Source organism: Zootoca vivipara, chromosome 3 (genome assembly GCF_965207765.1).
Source record: "Zootoca vivipara chromosome 3, rZooViv2.hap1.1, whole genome shotgun sequence".
NCBI lineage: Eukaryota > Metazoa > Chordata > Lepidosauria > Squamata > Lacertidae > Zootoca > Zootoca vivipara.
Window position 1 is genome coordinate 76,246,445 of NC_142586.1, and position 19,110 is coordinate 76,265,554.

A 19,110-nucleotide genomic window follows, 5' to 3' on the forward strand; every position below is an offset into this window, starting at 1 on the left:
GCATGTTTGTGTGAAACCAGACATGATGTTAAATGAGTTTTGCTATGCGCTGTGTGAATAAGTACCTGTCCTGAATCTTCCAACATTCAGCTTCATTGGACGTCCATGAATCCTAGTGTTATAAGGGAGAAAAACCCTTCACTGTCCTTTTTCTCCACACCATGCATAATTTTATATGTGTCTGCTATGTAATCTCCGACTCACCTTTTCTCTAAATTCAGAAGTCCCAAGTTCTGCAACCTCTCCTCATAGTGGAGTAACTATGGTTTTTGTTGTGAATACAGTGGGAGAAGGGTTAACTGCCCCCCCCCAACTGTTAGTAATAAAATAAAAACACAGCATTTCAGTCATGCATCCTGCTTCACATATAGTTTGGCCCGTAGGCTCAGATGACTTGTTTGCCCTTTTGAATCATTCATTTGTTTTGAACTTCTGCACCCGCCTGAGAAGGTCCACTACAGCATCGTCCGTGCCTTGTAACAAATGTCCCCGCACCTTTTGGAATTTGCAGTTGCCTGAAGCGCTACCACTCTCTGCTTAAATATATTCAGCACAAGGACTTCTTATGCGCAGCTGTAACGGAGATGCCAGTTGCTAACTATCTCAGCAAAGTTAATCAGTTCAGTTTTTAAGGGGAGGCAGGGAATGCCACACCACTAAGATACAATTTCCTTTAGGAGCCAATTTATTTTGCTTTTGAGCTGCCATCATGTTAAAATACAGCACCAGACGTTGCTTAAAAAGAAATAAATCAGCGAGGCTTTGCTGAAGGAACTATGGCCTACTTTAGAAGCTCCTTTATTTCCCTGGTTCGTGTACAGTGCAGCAAGAGATAGGTAGGTAGGTGATTTAAGACATGATATGGAAAAATAAATATTTTAAGTAAAATAAAATAAAAACCCGCCCATCCGCCACGTGTCATTGTTTCAGTACTGCGACAACAATTAACATGTTACATAGTGCTTGAGGGTGGCGGATAGCAGGGCTATCTTACACTTTTCTTCTCAGACGTAGTCCCCGGTTATTTCAATGGGACTTACTATGAAGTACACAAGTGAAGGATTGCAGTCTGAATTACTTCCATATCTTGCTTCTGAAAGACGGTGCTTGCTCCTCCTAATTGTGCCACAAAAATAGTCTTTAAACCTAAAAACAGTTTGGTTAGCAGAAGTCCGCTCGATTCCCAGGAGCCACTATATTGGCTTCACTTGGATGACATTTATTTTTGTGCCCGTGTATTTCGTGCTGTTGTCTATCCGCTGTGTGTCGTCGCTGGTAATAATAAAAATGATTGAGGAAGAGCTGAAAGTCACTTTCTTCTTTGGCCTGTCGCCTGCCTTCTGGGACACAACAATGGGCCTTATTGGTTTCTCGTCCCCTACTGCTGGCTTTTCTTTCAAGCGCCTCTGGAACCTCAGGAGGCGAACACAGAAGAGCTGCATGAGGCATCGCCGAAACTGCAAGGGAAGGAAATTACAGTGAAAACCCGGCATTCAGAAAGCAGTACTTTCACACTACATATACCAGAATGACATAGGTGCCACATAAAATCAGTTATCAGAGCCTGCTGAGTGTTACACAGTGGCTTGGTACCTCTCCTTCAATAGGTTCCCAAACATACATGGAAAAGCTGTACTTTCAGTTTTCATTCTGGAAGCGGACCAGATATCTGCACGTGTGACTATCTTGATTTGCAGCACATTAGAACAGCAATGGGGTGGAAGCAGTGATCCTTCGGTAATGGATCTCGAATCCCATCTGACCACGGCCAGTGGTCCGGGACAATGGGAATCGGAGTTCAAAAACATCTGGAGGTCCAGAGTTTTCTTACTCCTGCATTACAGTATAGGATAATTCCATATGTTTGGCCACTGCATCAGCCAACCGTATGGTGAAGGGCAAGCAAGAAAGCTCCCCGAAAGGAAGTTCTTTTCAACGGGTGCAAAAGCATTAATGCAAACTGGCCTCTCTTTTGACTTAGGATGGATTAGATCATATCCAGCATATATAATACCATCCGGGGGGTGGGGGGAGGATCTACAGCACTTCATCAGTCATAATGAATTTCAGCTGCTCCTATTAACCTATTTTAGACTTCAGTAGTAGCTATTGCAAGATCCAGGCGCTGAACAGAACAGATAACAGCCAAAATGATTGCCTCAGTTTTATCAAAGGAAAACTCCGCTCTTTAATCCCCATGGATGAATTAGCATGCTCGTATTTCAGTAGCTTTTATAAAGCCCACCTAAAGTCACTACTATATATCTAATTCTGAATTATCATGGTATACTCCTGGACTCCATGGGCTGAGCTTAGGAGGCAGAGTGATTGGGTGGCTCTGGTCCTTATTGGACTGTCAGTCCCTAACAGTCATATTGAGAGACTTTTGTTCCACCCAGTGGTGTAGGATGAAAGATTTTCTGGTGGTCTGCTTTTCCACAGAAAGCTGTGCACTCTTTCGTAGCAATGAATGAATGCCCATTGCAAATACAATATTAGCCAAGTGTCATGGAGCAAGCCTGGCAATTTCAAAGTTTTAAAAACTTTTTTAAAACTAAATTTAAGTATAATAAACATGCTAAATTAGATTACTCCCCAGAGCAGCCGAAAATTTTGCAATGAAAATTCCTCAACACAAGTTATCCTAATCTGCGCATAGCATAATGTTCCAGAAAACTTCTGTTACTGGTTCTGCCACACTGTCAGTTGTCTACGGGGTGCCTCCATCCCATTTAGCTGTTCCACATGTCCCATCCTGTCCCTTATGCTACTTAATATCTACATGAACTTGCTAGAAGTCATCCAGAGGTTTGGGGTGAAGGTTCATCAGCATGCAGGTGGGATTCAGCTTTACCTCTTTCCCACTGACAGCCTGTGGACTTCTAAACGGGTAGCAGGAGGCTATTTTGGACGAGAGGAACAACCTGAAGTTTAATCCAGACAAAGCAGAAGTAGTGGTGGGAGAACCAGCAAGTCTGTGCAGAGGTGCTCATCTTGTCCTTCGCAGAATTGGATAAAGTTTGGGGATGCTGCTGTTTTCACAACAGGACTGAATGGAAGTTTGGGTGCTGCAGGTAGCCAGGAGTGCCTTTTACTAGCTTGAACCACCTTTAGATCTTGCCTTGGTTGTCCATGCCCTTGTCCCCTCCAGACTTTACTACTGTAACACACTTCACATAAGAGTGGCCTTTGCAAGGCGGTTTGGCCCTCCCGCAATATCCAAGGAGGAATGTGGCCTCCAACAGTTGGGGGCGGAACATAGCCCTTGTGGCTAGTACCCACTGATAGCCGTAGCCTCCATTAAGTTTTATAATCCTCTTTTGAAGTTATCCATGGACATCACTACCTGCAGTACGAATGAATCCTGCAGTTTAACTATGTGCTATGCAAAGAAGCACTTTTGTCTACCATTCTGAACCTTCCGATGATTCAGCTGCATTTCATGTTCCTGAGTTGAAATCGGTGGAAACCCAAATAACTAGGGTGGCTCCCTTGTATGCTCACGGTAGACTTACAATTCCAGGTGTTCCCTAGCACGTCCTCTTCATCCTTGTGAATCGGTACCCTGGATGCAAGGACAGCAACTAGGACATCCACCAGACGTGCTTTGAGCCTATGTATGGTGCTAGTGGTAAAAGGAACAGCACCCTTGTTAAGTTACTGGGAAGCTTCATCCTAGACAGGTTTCATTGTTCCAAACCCCCCACCCCACCCCCCGGGAGAAGTTCTATCGGTCTTGCCTTCTGTGCCTTTCTTGCCTATTTTCCTATAGATGCAAGATAATACTATGTGTTATTTCTGCCGTGTTGTGCTTATGTCGGGAGGAAGACCACCTCTATTGCATAATGCATTAGATGCCATCCTTTCGGCCTCAGTAATTAACTCTGCTTTTCAGCTGCTTACCTTTCTGCTCATGAAGATATAGATAACTGGATTGTAGGCAGTGCTTGACTTGGCAAATAAAGATGGAATAATAGCCACTGTTGGAGTTATAAGGTGGCCATACCCATAGGCTACTAGGAGCGAGACCACTGCATAAGGCATCCAACAGATAAGAAAGGTGGTCATCATTAAAAAACACATTTTAGCTACTTTCTTTTCGTATCTTAAGATCTTGATCACTTGGACAGTGTGCAAATCTCCAACGCAACGAAGCTGCAAAGAAAAATAATGAAAAACAATCAAGCAGCACATATTTTAAAGAGCGTTCTGTTCCAAATCCTTCAGAGAGAAGAATGCCATTGTAAGTGGTCTTATGATTTGATAGCTAAGCACGTTTCAAAAATCATTAAGGCATCATCCTTCTCACCAGCTTCATTTAAATAAGATTTCTGATGATGCCCTGACTTCTGCAGACATAGCTGTGTTAATCTATTGCAGCAAAATCAGAGTCTTGTGACTAACAAGTCTATGGAATAATTTTTAAGACTACTGATTAAGTTACCTCTTGTCCATGGAAATGTATGCCATAATAATTGTTATGTCTTTAAGGTGCCACAGAGCCTTTATTTTGTTATCCATTATTGTTCAGTTATACCAACAAAAACATTAACAGCAGAAACTCACTATGTACTAAGCTACAGCAATTTTATGTCAATCCCTATAGAGTCCCTGTAATTACTAATACTAGCCATTTTTATAGATTTATTGATTTTATTTACAATCACACATATACATGTGATTGTATTCATGTAAAATTACCTAGTGTAATTTTCTGCATTATTCAAAAAAGTATGTAATAATATTGTATTGTTAATTCTTTAACAATCTATTTCAATGGTTTAACAATTCAGTACTAAGCATGCTTACTTGGAAATAAGTTCCATCAATTTTTATTTTATGTATTCCTTTGTAAATATCTTTAGTATTACAGGCTTAGTTGGATAGCATTTTTTTAACTGAACTGAATGGCAGCAATTCTTAAGCCTTTCTTGGAACCACATTATTCCTAACAGTACAATACTGGACTCTGCTATAAGATGACACATGGCAGAAGTACCCATTAAATTGTTTTAAGGTTATTACATGCAGCCACCCAAATCCTCAACATTATTCACAGCCCAATGACTTGTTCCATTTCTCTTTAGGAGAGGCTTTACTAGGAAAAATAGGAAAAATAGATTATGCGTGTGCACTATGCAAAGCTCCTTCGAGTCAAGGATATCAAATGCAGCTGCTACATTTTGCCCACATGTATAAGCAGCACTATTTCCAAGAGAATGTTGTCAGGAAAAGTAAGGCAAGATGTAAAATATGTGTACAGTCAGCTTATCAATATATGGTATGCCGGCTGAGACCCTACCTACCCGCAGACTGTCTTGCCAGAGTGGTACATGCTCTGGTTATCTCCCACTTGGACTACTGCAATGCACTATGTGGGGCTGCCTTTGAAGGTGACTTGGAGACTACAATTAATCTGGAATGCGGCAGCTAGGCTGGTGACTGGGAGTGGCCACCGAGACCATATAACACTGATCCTGAAAGATCTACATTGGCTCCCAATACGTTTCCGAGCACGATTCAAAGTGTTGGTGCTGACCTTTAAAGCCCTAAAGGGCCTCAGACCAGTATACCTGAAGGAACGTCTCCACTCCTATCATTATGCCCTGACACTGAGGTCCAGCGCCGAGGGCCTTTTGGCAGTTCCCTCACTATGAGAAGTGAGGCTATAGAGAACCAGGCAGAGGGCCTTCTCAGTAGTGGCGCCCGCCCTGTGGAACACTCTCCCATCAGATGTCAAGGAAATAAACAACTATCTGACTTTTAGAAGATATCTGAAGGCAGCCCTGTTTAGGGAAGTTTTTAATGTTTTGTGTTTTATCAAGTTTTAAGTATTCTGTTGGAGGCTGCCCAGAGTGGCTGGAGAAACCCAGCCAGATGGGCAGGTTATAGATAATAAATTATTATTATTAATTATTATTATTATTCACATAAACCACATTTTGATCACTCTGCATTGGCCCATTTGAATTCTAGTGAAAAGATACTGCTTTAATTAACTCACCATTCGTATCGCATAAAGAATATGTCCATAGCAGTAAGCCATGATCCCAATTGGTGTGACAAGACAGCCAAGAAAGAAGAAGAGGACAAAGGAAGTATCACTGGGCTCCTTTGACCTCCAGTCCACTGAACAACCTAATCCATGGATTTCTAGAGTGTAGTGATTCCAGCCTAGGAGAGGTGCTCCTGTCCAAGCTAAGGAATAGAGCCAGATGTATGTGACCGCCCTCCAAGACCACGCGAAATCAATCACTCTTGCATGGACTACTCTAAGGTAGCGTTCGTAGGCCAGGACAGTGAGAGTAATAATGGAAACGATTCCTGCAGGGAGACATAAATAAAAAGTTAAATTTAGATTATTAAATTATTCCCAATACAGAGATGCATTTTGTAATAACAAAGTACTTTGTAGAAAAAAACACAATTAAGCTAAAATGATTCATCCCCCCCCCACAAAAAACACTTTAAAAAAACACCCACCCCCAAACAGGAACAAAAACCAAACCCACCCCCAAACAGGAACAAAAAACAAAGATCATCATGATAAGGTAAACCAACAGTGCACATCCAAATACCTGGAAAAACAAATACTGTATACCTTCACTTAGTACGGAACAGGTTACAATGCTGGCACCTGGAGAGCTTCCTTGGGGCGAGTGTTCCATAAGAATTTCCTAGCCAATAAATATACGTTTTCTGGTTTTGCATGCAGCCTTGTGATTTGCGGTGCTTGTTTCATTGCTCTGTATACCCAGTTCTATATGGTTAAAATAAAACATCCAACTGACTGAACAAGCAAATAATTTATGTTAATAATAATAAAAAATTATTTCTTATACTCAACCCATCTGACTGGGTTGTCCCAGCTACTCTGGGTGGCTTGCAAAATAATAAAAACACAGCAAAGCATCAAACATTGAAAACTATTCTTGGTGACAGGTCTATTAGCAGTCAAAGAATACCTATCACTTATAACCTGTTAGCTCAAAAACAAAACAGTAACCTTATGTTAGAACCATTACCCCTTATAATCACATTAAGAAAAAGCATTAGATCTCAGACAAGCTCTGTTGTGACGATACCCACTACTGCTACACACACACACACACTTTGAAAAGGCTTATTCAGCAGACGGTAAAAGGGAAGTCAAAAGGGAAACATGAATTCAGCAGGAGTCCCATGACATTCTGATGGACTCGCAATGAGATCCAGATGGGACAAAACCACCAGAGTGTCTGTTATTGATGCCTTCTTTGAACACAGCACTTCCAGTCAATAGAAAGATCGTTCTAGACAGCAGACGTTGTTCAGACCACAGTTGTCCCCCCACCCACTGCTTCTGTCTAGCTTGCTCCACCCCATGTTTTCCTGACAAGCACAACTGCTAGCAACTCCCACCTGGGGAGTTGAGAGGAGGCAAGTGATGGTGGCATCCCTGCATGTGCAGTGCGAGTGGTGTGTGTGTGCGTTCATGTTCATGCACACAAGCCAGCAGCAAATGTCGCGGCTAAAAAGGTTGTGCTCCCATGAGTCTGGTCAATTTCCCAATTTTACATGAAGCAGCTCAACATAAACAGAGCCAGCGCAGCCTGCTTGCTATAAGTAACATGTTAACATGTGAAACAAATAACCCAAAGTTCTGTTTTCAAAGCATGTGCATCATCTGCTGCATGAGGAAAGATGCACATCCCCCCCCCCCACGTAAAGGCAAATGCAAACAGCCACTTTTTACATGCTGAAGTTGAGATGAGTCATCTTTTCCTCAGTTCATTTGTATGTGATGAACTAGCCCTATGGGTGAGTGCACAGGGCTGGCTTTTAAGGGCAGGTGACTGCCTGTAGCCCCATGCTTGGAAGCACCTGTCATGGTCTATCAACTCAACCATCCACCCTCCAGCTGAAAGAAGCAGCACGAACAGCTCATATGGTATGACTAAACACAGAATTTCAGATACTGGCATGCAGGTTCATCATCTTGTATGACAAAGATAAGTCATGCGCACAAAATGGAGCACCGGAGTCACGGAATAGGCGACAACTGTAGTACAAAATTCAAAAGCTGAACAACTTTGGGGGTGGAGGGGCACCAAAAAAATGAATCTCAGCTGGGTGCCTTTTGGTGCAGGGCCAGATTGTTAGGGCAAACTGGAAGCACAAGAAGGCATCTTCCCAGAACTCTTACAAACATCCTGCCATAGATAGCCAGATACCACAAATATCAGCTCTGTGGCTGGTAGGGCAAAACACCTCACAGAAGCAAGCGAGGGAGGGAGGGGGAGTCCAAGTCTCAAAACAGTACCCTCGTCCTTCCTTTGCCTCTCCAAGCCCCCATGCCTTTAGTGCTGGCTCCCTTGGCTACTTACAACTTTTCTTAAAAGATTGGGTGGAGGGCAAGGTTAGGATAAAATTGAGGGCAGTCCAAGTGTGGCTTTACGGATTGTATTAAAGTTTTTATAACTCCCCAGCCCAAAATCTGGAGACCAGGCTTCCTACAGAGAGGAAGAGAGAGGCAGTGTCAAACTGGCTCCACTGCTGTGCCAACACCACGTTGAGTAAGCTCTCAGTAAGCAACAGTGTTGAGAAGCCACGGGTGCTCCACACACTCTGCCTGCTGTTGCCTATAAAGCATCCAGCTCTGCCTCTGTGTGTGGCCATCTCTGTCCTCTCTGGTTTCAGTGCTTTCGAATAATGCATGAGAGAGAGATTCAGCAGCTGCTGCTGTATCCAGCACGGAGCAGCCATGGCGGGATGTGAATAATCATTCCACCATGCACCAATTCTCCTCCACTACCACCCTCTGGCCATTTCTCCCTATTCTACCTGCAACTATCACAAAGAACATTCATTCCAAGATTAGGAGTGGGGAAACAGTGGGGTTGCCTGAGAGAACCAGAAGTCGGGGCAAAGGCTAAGAATCCTCATCTCTTGCCCACTGCTTTTCTCCCGTGGATAGCTCAGTTGGTTAGCGTGTGGTGGTGCTGACAATGCCAAGGTCACAGGTTTGATCCCCATAAGGGGCAGCTGCATATTCCTGCATTGCAGGGAGTTGAACTAGATGTTCCTTGGGGGGTCCCTTCCAACTCTATCATTCTATGAAATGCCTTCCCCTGACATTATTGTTAGTAAGACAGCGTTTGTAAATGTGGAGCTCTAGCTTAAGGTTTGAATGACTAGATATGCATCACCACCAAGAAAAAGAAGCTGGCACTTGTTTTAGGGAGCTCAGGGTCCTCTTCTTGGTGGAGCAGTGCTCATTTAGTTTAAAGATTGAAGGCTGCACAAGGCTTGCTGCCAGCACCTCTCTTAATGCTCCAAAGCTTCCCAAGGCTTAGAGATGCCAGAGCTAAATATAGCCCAGTCTTCCAACACAAGCAGTGCTCTACAAGCTTCAATGAAAGCCATGCCCAATTAAATTCAGTACGTCAACAACTAAGCACTACCTTTGGCTTCTGGACTTCCCTGGCTTTTCTGAAATCCCTTTAATTTCCCCCCATATTAATGCTAAGGCTTATGCCTCTGCAGAGTACTCGGGTAAAGGACACACAGAAATCCATTTCTGCATATGGCTGCAATACTGCCCTACATACAGTGGACAAACCAGCCTAGTTCCACAGGTTACCTTTTCACTTGATTCCTGCAAGCAAAAATCGTTAGACTGAACAGTTTCTTACTGCAATACACCTTGTCCTTAAGAGTAACCAGGCAGCTATTTACAGTGCACGGTGACCTGACTGCAGAAATCATTGCTGGAGAACTGTTTCCTGCAGATAGCTCCTACTGCTCAAAGGTGCTTGCTCATAGGGCAGGGGGCAAAGGGCTGATCAGTGGCTAGCTGTGCTTTCTGGCATGTTTTCCTCCACTGCCAAAACAGAGAATAGGTCCTGTTGATTCTACCTTGAAGATGTAGCTGTCTATCATCCAGTGGGCCCACAAGCTCTGCCTTCTCCCCCAGCATCATTTTTAGCATGTTTTAGATTAACTGTGGTTTAGTATGTCATCAGCTGTGGTTGATCTTAAAACAAGTTGGCTTCATAAACTAGGATCTGAAGTTGGATTTGTTTCAGCAAGCCACAGTTAAGATTGGCAGGTTTGTCCGAGTTTGGAGGCTGTCACAACCTGTGGTTAACCTAAAATGAAAACAAAAGCTTTTGAACTCATCCTTGCAGCCATGCTGGAGGAGGACTGGCATAATGTTTTGCATTATGTCCAAATGAAGAGACTGGCCCATGAGCACCCAGCAAGCTTCACGGCTGATTGGGGACCGGAACCTGCATCCACACAGTACTTCGAGAACACTGTCCAACCATCTCGTCCTGTGTTGTCCTCTTCTCCTAGTGCCCTCAATCTTTCCCAACATCAGGGTCTTTTCCAGGGAGTCTTCTCTTCTCATGAGGTGGCCAAAGTATTGGAGCCTCAGCTTCAGGATCTGTCCTTCCAGTGAGCACTCAGGGCTGATTTCTTTAAGAATGGATAGGTTTGATCTTCTTGCAGTACATGGGACTCTCAAGGGTCTCCTCCAGCACCATAATTCAAAAGCATCAATTCTTCGGCAATCAGCCTTCTTTATGGTCCAGCTCTCACTTCCATACATCACTACTGGGAAAACCATAGCTTTAACTATACGGACCTTTGTCGGCAAGGTGATGTCTCTGCTTTTTAAGATGCTGTCTAGGTTTGTCATTGCTTTTCTCCCAAGAAGCAGGCGTCTTTTAATTTCGTGACTGCTGTCACCATCTGTAGTGATCATGGAACCCAAGAAAGTAAAATCTCTCACTGCCTCCATTTCTTCCCCTTCTATTTGCCAGGAGGTGATGGGACCAGTGGCCATGATCTTAGTTTTTTTGATATTGAGCTTCAGACCATATTTTGCGCTTTCCTCTTTCACCCTCATTAAAAGGTTCTTTAATTCCTCCTCTCTTTCTGCCATCAAGGTTGTGTCATCAGCATATCTGAGGTTGTTGATATTTCTTCCAGCAATCTTAATTCCAGTTTGGGATTCATCGAGTCCAGCCTTTCGCATGATGAATTCTGCCAACAGTACAATTCTGCATATGACATGTCCAGCATCATTAGCAGAAGCTGAAGGAATAGTTGGGTCCAACTGGGAATTAGAGCAAGGTGTGTGCCGTGCAGCCCATGGGCCAAAAGCCGTGTCAGATGCATACCTGTGCAACCCTAACACCTTTTAGCTCCCTCAGCACCTCAGCTTTCTGCTCCTGCAGAGTCAGGCCTGAATAGAGTGACACAACAGAAGTGATTCTGTAGATGTATGGCAGTAGGAAAAAATGCATTAAAGCAGAAGACTCAATTTTGGATTAAGCAAACAGCTATATTCACCTTTCTATTTCCGTTCTACAATGTAAAGATGCTGGCCTACCTCACTTCGACTGTAAAAACCAACTAAGTGAAAAATTCTGTGGGAAAGTTAATTTTACGCATCACTGTGCCTGTATGTTGTACATACTGACCTACTTTCTAAATACAACTTCGTAAAACTGGCCTTTATAGCCTTACGAAAGAACTTGATTATTTAACACTACCTAATTTACTGGCTTATGCTTCCTGGATCCTTTTCTAAATGGATCCCTGAGCCAGACACAGGCTTATGCTTCCTGGATCCTTTTCTAAATAGATCCCTGAGCCAGACACAGGGCAGCTGACCACTGATTTTAGGATTGCAGAAACTGAATAACAGTTGAGATGAGGGACTTAATGGATGGAAGAAGTGCAGCTTCATCCATGGAAGATACCACCTTAGCACAAGGGATTGGGTGGGGATGGTGGTTAGGATCCTTGCAGTCCTCTTTAACTCAAATTATTAACCTTTCCTTAAACAAACAGAAGCTGTTCGCCATGTCAGTTAAGCTCAAAAGAAAAATAAATAGTGAAGTGTCCTTGAATTGTTTTCAGTGTGAAGAGGAAAGCTTTGTCTCCCTCCACTGGCCATCAAGTTGCATCTTACAAGATGGCCGATTACATATAAAATGATTCATAAAAAATGATTCAATGTGGTATCCATACACCCTGCAGCATATCCTGAAAGAGGAAACCAGCTGTGTTTCACCACTTCTGCTTGCTAAAGTTAATCTCAAAGACATCACATGGATGACAATTATTCAAGAGCAGCATCAACATGATTTAAATGTCCAGTCATGTGCCAGGAACCAAGGTAAGACAAATAAACTTGGGTCACTACAACAGTTGTTTATATGAATTGCATTCATTATCAAAGCACTGCCACGGTGTCCCTGTACATTATCATTACAGTTGTCAGAGGGTTTTTTTCCCCCCTTTTCTTTTCCAAAGGCAAGTAGCACAAATCTACGCCTACTCACCTGGAAGCAACTCCCACTGCATTCCATTGGGTTTACCCCCTTGCAACTGTGTTTAGGACTGCAGCCTTAGCTTGCACCAGTCTGTACGATATGTTCTTGGACTATAAGGTGTGCACCTCTTTTAAGTGGGCAGCTGAACTTAGGGCAGATGCCAATGTTGCATTCCAACCGATCAACAATCAAAAGTCAGATGTCTATCTAAAATAAGATTTCTAAGAAGAAACTTAATTCCTTTCCGATATATGACTGTCAAAAAGCAGTTGAGATACATTCTAAAGGGAGTTGTGGCTTCGCGATGACGGCTCCTTGCCACAATGCAGAAAATAGCACGTTAGAACGATTTGTGCTTTTCTGTATGGTACAAGAAGAGCCTGAGCACCAGCCGACACATGGGTTGGAAATATAGATTATGAATGAGTGAAGGAGCAAGACTTAGCTGATCTGCCTTCCCCCTGCAGATAACCTTTGCTGAGAATCAGGGACTACACCTTTAAGTTCCTATGTTAGCCGGTCCATAGAACCTATTTGCACCTGAGCTTGAAGATGGTCTGTGCAAATCACATTCGTTTCAATGGGACCCTGACCATTGAGCACGCTGGCAGGGCATATGAGAACTAAAGGTAAAGGTACCCCTGACCGTTAGGTCCAGTGCGGACGACTCTGGGGTTGCGGCGCTCATCTCGCTCTATAAGCCGAGGGAGCCGGCATTTGTCCGCAGTCAGCTTCCGGGTCATGTGGCCAGCATGACTAAGCCGCTTCTGGCGAACCAGAGCAGCACACGGAAATGCCGTTTACCTTCCCACCAGAGCAGTACCTATTTATCTACTTGCACTTTGACGTGCTTTCGAACTGCTAGGTTGGCAGGAGCTGGGACCGAGAAATGGGAGCTCACCCTGTCGTGGGGATTCGAACCGCTGACCTTCTGATCGGCAAGCCTGGAGACCCGCAGGTTCCCCACTCCCTGTACACCCAAGCAACAAATGCATCATGTGGGGCTTCTGTATGTCCAAGAATAACTGACTGTAGAGAAACCAAGTGATACCCACCTGTGTTCCCCGGGTACGGAAACCTCCAATATTATGTGCATGCAGCCATCATGTTGCTGGCATTCATTTAAAAAAATTAAGGCTTTTCATCAGGAATGGGAAGCCATTTTCAGCCCAAGGGCCGCATTTCTTTCTGGGACAATCTTTTGCAGGCCATACACCAGCAGCCAGGGGTGGAGGAAGTGGGGTGAGTTGGGGGCGGGCCACCCTGGGTGTCACCACTGAGGGAGGGGTGACAAAATGTTGGGTGGCACTCACCGCGGGGCCTGCAGCGCACCCAAGCCTGGGAAAAACATGGTGGCTTGGGTGCACATAGGCTCCCCGCTGCCAAAATAGTCCGCCCACTGCCTCCCCCCACAGCTGTAGGGCAGCTGAGTAGGAGGAGGCAAGCAGACTCCGGAGGTCCCGCGGAGCATTCTACCCCAGCATGCCCCACCCCCGTAGGAGGCTGGCCCTGTTGCCTGGCATGCGTGCCGCCCCAGGCGACCGATCGGATTGCTCCACCGCTGCCAGCAGCAGCCAAAGTCAAAGGCAACCGTGGACAAACCATCAAGTGTTAATTTTACCTCTGTGCAGTAAGCTAGATTCTACACACACAACCCTCTGCATCTTCCATCCAGGCAAGCAGGAAGCACCATCAGGACACATTTCAGCCAGGCCAAAACACTCAGAGCTTTTGCTCTTAGATTCCTTCGAAAGGAATTCGCCAGGCATAGAAACACACAGGAGTCAGGAGGAGGTTATGACCGCTTTCCAGCGATGTGGTACATGTGTCATCACAAATGGCTTCCTTGTGCGTGTACCTTTAGCTTTTCTACAAAAATAGCTACAGACTCCTGGCATGTCAAGTGAATGTAAGAAATCTGGGGGTAGCTGTCTTACCTGGGACTGTTTGTGTGTCTTAATGAATTAAAAGACATACTCCGTTCTACTGAGAACACCAATTTAAATGTAGTTTAATGATTGCATGTCTCTGCAAATGGCTTCAGAGAAGGGGAAGCAAATTCCCCACTAGCGTTGTTTGATTTGTTCTCCAACAGTTTCACCCATTTTCCACTTCGGGAAGGAAAACATATAAACAAAATTGTGTGGTTTTTGGTTCACAGAGATACCTGAAGCACAACAGCTGCAGCCTGTGATTCATTTCGGGGGGGGGGGGGAGGGCTAATGAAGATGAGGAAAAACGTACTCATAGATTGAACGCTGGTGTTGTGAATCATCCTGGGTGCTGTAGAAACGCAAGGAAATATGAATGAAAGGAGGTGGGAAGATATCTGATGGGTCTGAGGAAAAGACAAGAAAAATGAAGGTGGAATTGCCAAGGAAGTAGCAGATTAGAAAAGAAATGGAGAATGATGCAGGTGGTTTCCCCCTGAAATTATTTACAAGTGGGACCGAAAACAAAATGAGGCAATGTGGAATAGATCCTATTCTGGTTCCAGCCAGCCATCCCATCTATTCCTGCGGTCAGGAAGCAGCAGTCCATCAGCACAGTCAATAGTCCGGGGAGGGGGATATCATCCAGCAGCATCTGGTGGGAACCAGGTTCCCCACTCTTCCTCCATCCACCTGGTTTTCCATTTTATTCTGTCAATCAGCATTCCATGGCCACTGAGGATGCCCAGCCAGCATTAGGCTGTTTTGAGGTTCCCTTCCCCTTAAGAGCTTCCCCTCCCCCCTAAAGTTTAAGCATCTAAAACCTGTGGAAATCTTGATGTTCCCCCAAGCCTACTGACACCCCGATCTTGAGGATCTACACTCAAAGCTTGAGTCTGTTATTAGTAGGAGATATACAGCACCACCAGTGTACACAAGGGCCTTCCAGAGTAGAATAGGTAACAGCAAGGCAATCACCTGCTTGCAAGGAACTTTCACCCTAATACAGATAACTGGCCATAGGTGGGGAACAACACAAGGGTAGAGAGGAAGATTTGGTATCAGCTACAGTTAGGAATGACAATCAGGAGTTAAGTCAAAAGGCTCATAGAGAAGAAGATGAGCTTTTGGAGGGATTTGAAGCAAGAGGTCAGCTTTCAACAGACGCTGCAGAGGTCACTTACAGACGTATGTATGGTATGGAAGCTGATTGCTAGAGGAGCTATGGGTGCCTGTGGGCAAATGAAGACACAATACTTAAGTGGGGAAGGTGAAGACTAGATTGAGGCAGATGCAAGTCGGTGGCACCATTCCTTGGGGGCTTTTTGCCCCAGATCACATACATGTGTGGTGTGTGTTCCTGGCAAAATAAAGATATGGTGAAAGGACAGGTGTTGGTGGAGTAATGCAAAAAAGGAGATGTTTGTAAAATGGAATGATGGTCAGAGAAAGAGGTTAGAGCTATGGGGCACAGGGAATGGCAAATGTTGGGAGCCTTTGTCCCTCCGGAGGATGCTAAGCTACAATTACTATAATCCATGGCCATTAGGGGTTGCTGGGGTTGATGAGAGTTTTAGTTCAACAGCATATGGAGGGTCAAAGGTTCCCCACACCTGGGATTGTGTACACAGGAGATCTGGAAAGTACACAGGAAGCAGCCACTGAACTGTGTGGAATGAAGGGATGTGGATTTTCTGGAAGGGAAAAAAAATGAACTGGATTTGTTTCCAGGGGGGGGGGGACCTATGCAAATTCGCATATAATGATTTTCATCAGGATATATTCTGGTGCCCTAAAGAGTGGTCTAATTTAGCACGTTTTACTTTTATTTAATAAACAAGGCTAAGCACTTCAAAACTGCCAGACTTGCCTAATGTTGTATTTGCAAGCAGCATCCCTTTATTGTTACTAACGTACCTACAAAACTGATTATCTTCCATGGCAAAATGAAGTACGGGATAATTTTCAGTCCCACTAAGTGGAATGTAAGGACATTTCCACAAAGACATAATAAGCCTGAAGGCTCTGCAGATCTATGCAACTGGCACAACCCTCAGTACCACTTGTACAAATAAGAAGCAAGACCATGCATGCAGCACTGCAGACCAAAGAGATCAGTTACAATTGCTCAGCTAGTGTTCTGCAAAGAGATGTCCTGGTGTCTACACAATTCTTGCTTCGTGGATCTACAACTACCCCCCTCCTTCCTAATGAGATGGGAAGACACTCCAAAGAAGCTAAAGGAGAAAACCTGCATATCAGAAGGTTGGCTGTGAAATGAAAGTGATACCACCTGCAGGACCGTCCAGGAATGAGCTCGCATAGCGAATCAGATAGGGAACACAGACACAAAGTGGAAAATAAGACAGGGTGGGGGGCAATGTACATCATTTATGGCAGTTTCTAGCTCAAGCCAAAAGACACCTATATTGCCTATATATTTGGCTCAAGCCAAAAGACACCTATATTGCCAGAATAACATTCAGGCTACAGATTCCTTAGAAGCCCCATTTCCTAGCACTGAACTGTGAGAGGTGCACTCTGCACGTGTTCAGAGGCATCCATCTAATTTTGACAGAACGTGAGGGGGATTGCACTCACTCTCAAAACCACATTCTGGGTCCGGTGACGAGGAAAGGGAGAGAAGAAAAGGAGGCCATACAGGACTTGACCTGAAGGGATTACAGGAGAGAGGTCAGCTGGTAGAAGGAAGGGCAATCCGTTATTCCGGGAGGCGCAAGTGGGAGAAATGGGCTGCCAGGGGGAGTCACGGCACCCCTCTCTTTCCTCCCAAGTATTCATTTATTGAAAAGACAGAGGTGTTGATCTGCATCCCTGGGGAACCTCAGAGACCTGGAACCACGGACACACACGCGCGCGCACAGCATATAGCGAACTCCTCTTTCACCCTTCTCCCCGCCTGGACCCGTCTCTCTGCACATGGCCAGAGGCGCCCTCGCCCCCCGCGGCTGCCCTTACCGAAGAGGCTGTTGCTGAAGCCGTCCCACACGCAGCCGGCGGCGTCCCACACCCAGCGGTTCCGCAGACAGGAGAGGAAGGTGAAGCAGACGCCGAAGAGCGACACGAGCAGGTCGCTGAGGCTGATGTTGACCAGGAAGAGGTGGGTGGGCGTGCGGAGCCGCTTGAACTTGGCGTACAGCACCAGCACCAGCAGGTTGTTGCACAAGCCCAGGATGCCGATGGTGGCCAGCAGCAGCGCCAGCAGCTCGTAGGTGCTGGCGCTGAACGGCGGCTCCGCCGCCGGATCCGAAGGTTGCACCGGCTGCTGCTCCGAGTCCTGCTCCCCCGGCGTCGGCTGCAGGCTGCGGCTGCTATTCCCGGAGTACATCGCTCGGCGTTGGCGCGCGAAAAAACTCCGCTCACATGTCGCCACAACCACCACGGCCGCCGCCGCCGCCGCTGCAGTCTCCGCAGCAGCGCCCGGCACTTGCGAGCGCGCCCGAGCCCGTCCGAGAGCCAGCAGAAGCGCTCCCGCCGCGACCGCTCTTGGCGCCACAAGGGCGGGGAAGGGAGGGGCCATGGGGCTGAGCCCGCCTCCGGCCCGCCCGCCTGAAGAGAAGCACGGAAGGGCGGGCGCGCCGCGTGGAGTCGCCTCGTGCTGCTTCTCCGCGGAGAAGGCGAAGCGCGGGAGAGCGCGCGGGCAGCTGGGAAGTCAGCGGGGAGAAAACCCCGGGCTCCCCTCACGCGCGGCAGTCCGTCGGAGTTTAAGTCCGATCCTGAGTAAATTTAATTCGAGTTAGGGAAGGGGTGTGTTTAGGGCCGGATTTAGGTTTGATGAGGCCCTAAGCTACTGAAGGTAATAGGGCCTTTTATATGTCCAGCTGTCCTTTGTCAACAACAAATTGTCACTGTTTTTTTGTGTTGAATATATGCTGTATGGTAATTTATGGACCTAATAGGTACCTAAAGCCATTTGCACATAACAAATAGGAGCCCACACAACACGAAATACTGTTGCTGTATGTAGGTTTTATTTTATTTGTTTTTTATATTTTAGAAATTACATCCAGGGTTTTTTATTTTAGATTTTTTTTGGGGGGGGGCAAGACAGTGGGGTCCTAAGTTATAACTTGTTTAGCTTACCCCAAGACAGTGGGGTCCTAAGCAAGAGCTTGTTTTTTGTTGTTTAGTCGTTTAGTCGTGTCCAACTCTTCGTGACCGACTAAACAATAAACTAAACAAACTAAACAAAAAAATAGCTTGTTTAGTTTATAGTAAATCTGGCACTGGGTGTGTTTGTGTGGAAGGAACTGGGCCGAAAGAGTGGTTGCTTGCCCTCTGTCTGGAAGGCTAATATTTTGTGTTGGGCTCCTGTCCATAAAAAGGAGAACTACTCTTTTTTTAAAGGTTATATTAAATGTTCCCTCGGCAGCTGACAAGCAAGTTGTATATGATGAATGATCCCAGGGTGGATTGTTTGGAGGTGACTTGTTTTTTAATGCTGCCATTTAATGCACTCTTAACCCAAGAAGAACCAGGCTGGATCTGCCCAACCAACATCCTGTTGCCCAAAGGAGTTAACCTGGAAAGTCCACAAGGGAGACGAGGGCAATTGTGTAATGTATGCACTATATTGAAGAGAAACATGACCCAGGAGAGCTGATGAGAGGTGTAGCCCAGCTGGAGAGGTTTGTTGCTATTCTATGCAGGCTCCCAGGCCTCATGAGAAGTAACTTCTGTTAAACCATTCACTAAACGGCATTTCCGTGTGCTGCTCTGGTTCGCCAGAAGCGGCTTTGTCATGCTGGCCACATGACCTGGAAGCTGTACGCCAGCTCCCTTGGCCAATAACGCGAGATGAGCGCCGCAACCCCAGAGCTGTTCACGAC

The 19,110-nt window shown here is 45.5% G+C and overlaps 1 protein-coding gene across 1 annotated transcript; it reads right to left on the reverse strand.

Annotated features, from left to right (window-relative positions):
• Window positions 1-766: 766 nt before the first annotated feature.
• Window positions 767-18,003, reverse strand: OPN3 (opsin 3). Its single transcript, XM_035110527.3, has 4 exons — window positions 17,240-18,003; window positions 6,005-6,324; window positions 3,904-4,155; window positions 767-1,457 (listed from the first exon to the last, which is right to left on the reverse strand). The coding sequence occupies exons 1-4, from the start codon at window positions 17,799-17,801 to the stop codon at window positions 1,194-1,196; spliced, it is 1,398 nt and encodes a 465-aa protein (XP_034966418.1). The 5' UTR covers window positions 17,802-18,003; the 3' UTR covers window positions 767-1,193.
• Window positions 18,004-19,110: the final 1,107 nt, after the last annotated feature.

Coding starts and splice junctions, on each gene's coding strand:
- OPN3 (XM_035110527.3), bottom strand. CDS start 17,801: ATGGCCCCTCCCTTCCCCGCCCTTGTGGCGCCAAGAGCGGTCGCGGCG. Junction 6,325..17,239: donor CTTCAGCAACAGCCTCTTCG/GTAAGGGCAGCC, acceptor GTCTCCCTGCAG/GAATCGTTTCCATTATTACT. Junction 1,458..3,903: donor ATATCTTCATGAGCAGAAAG/GTAAGCAGCTGA, acceptor CTTCCCTTGCAG/TTTCGGCGATGCCTCATGCA.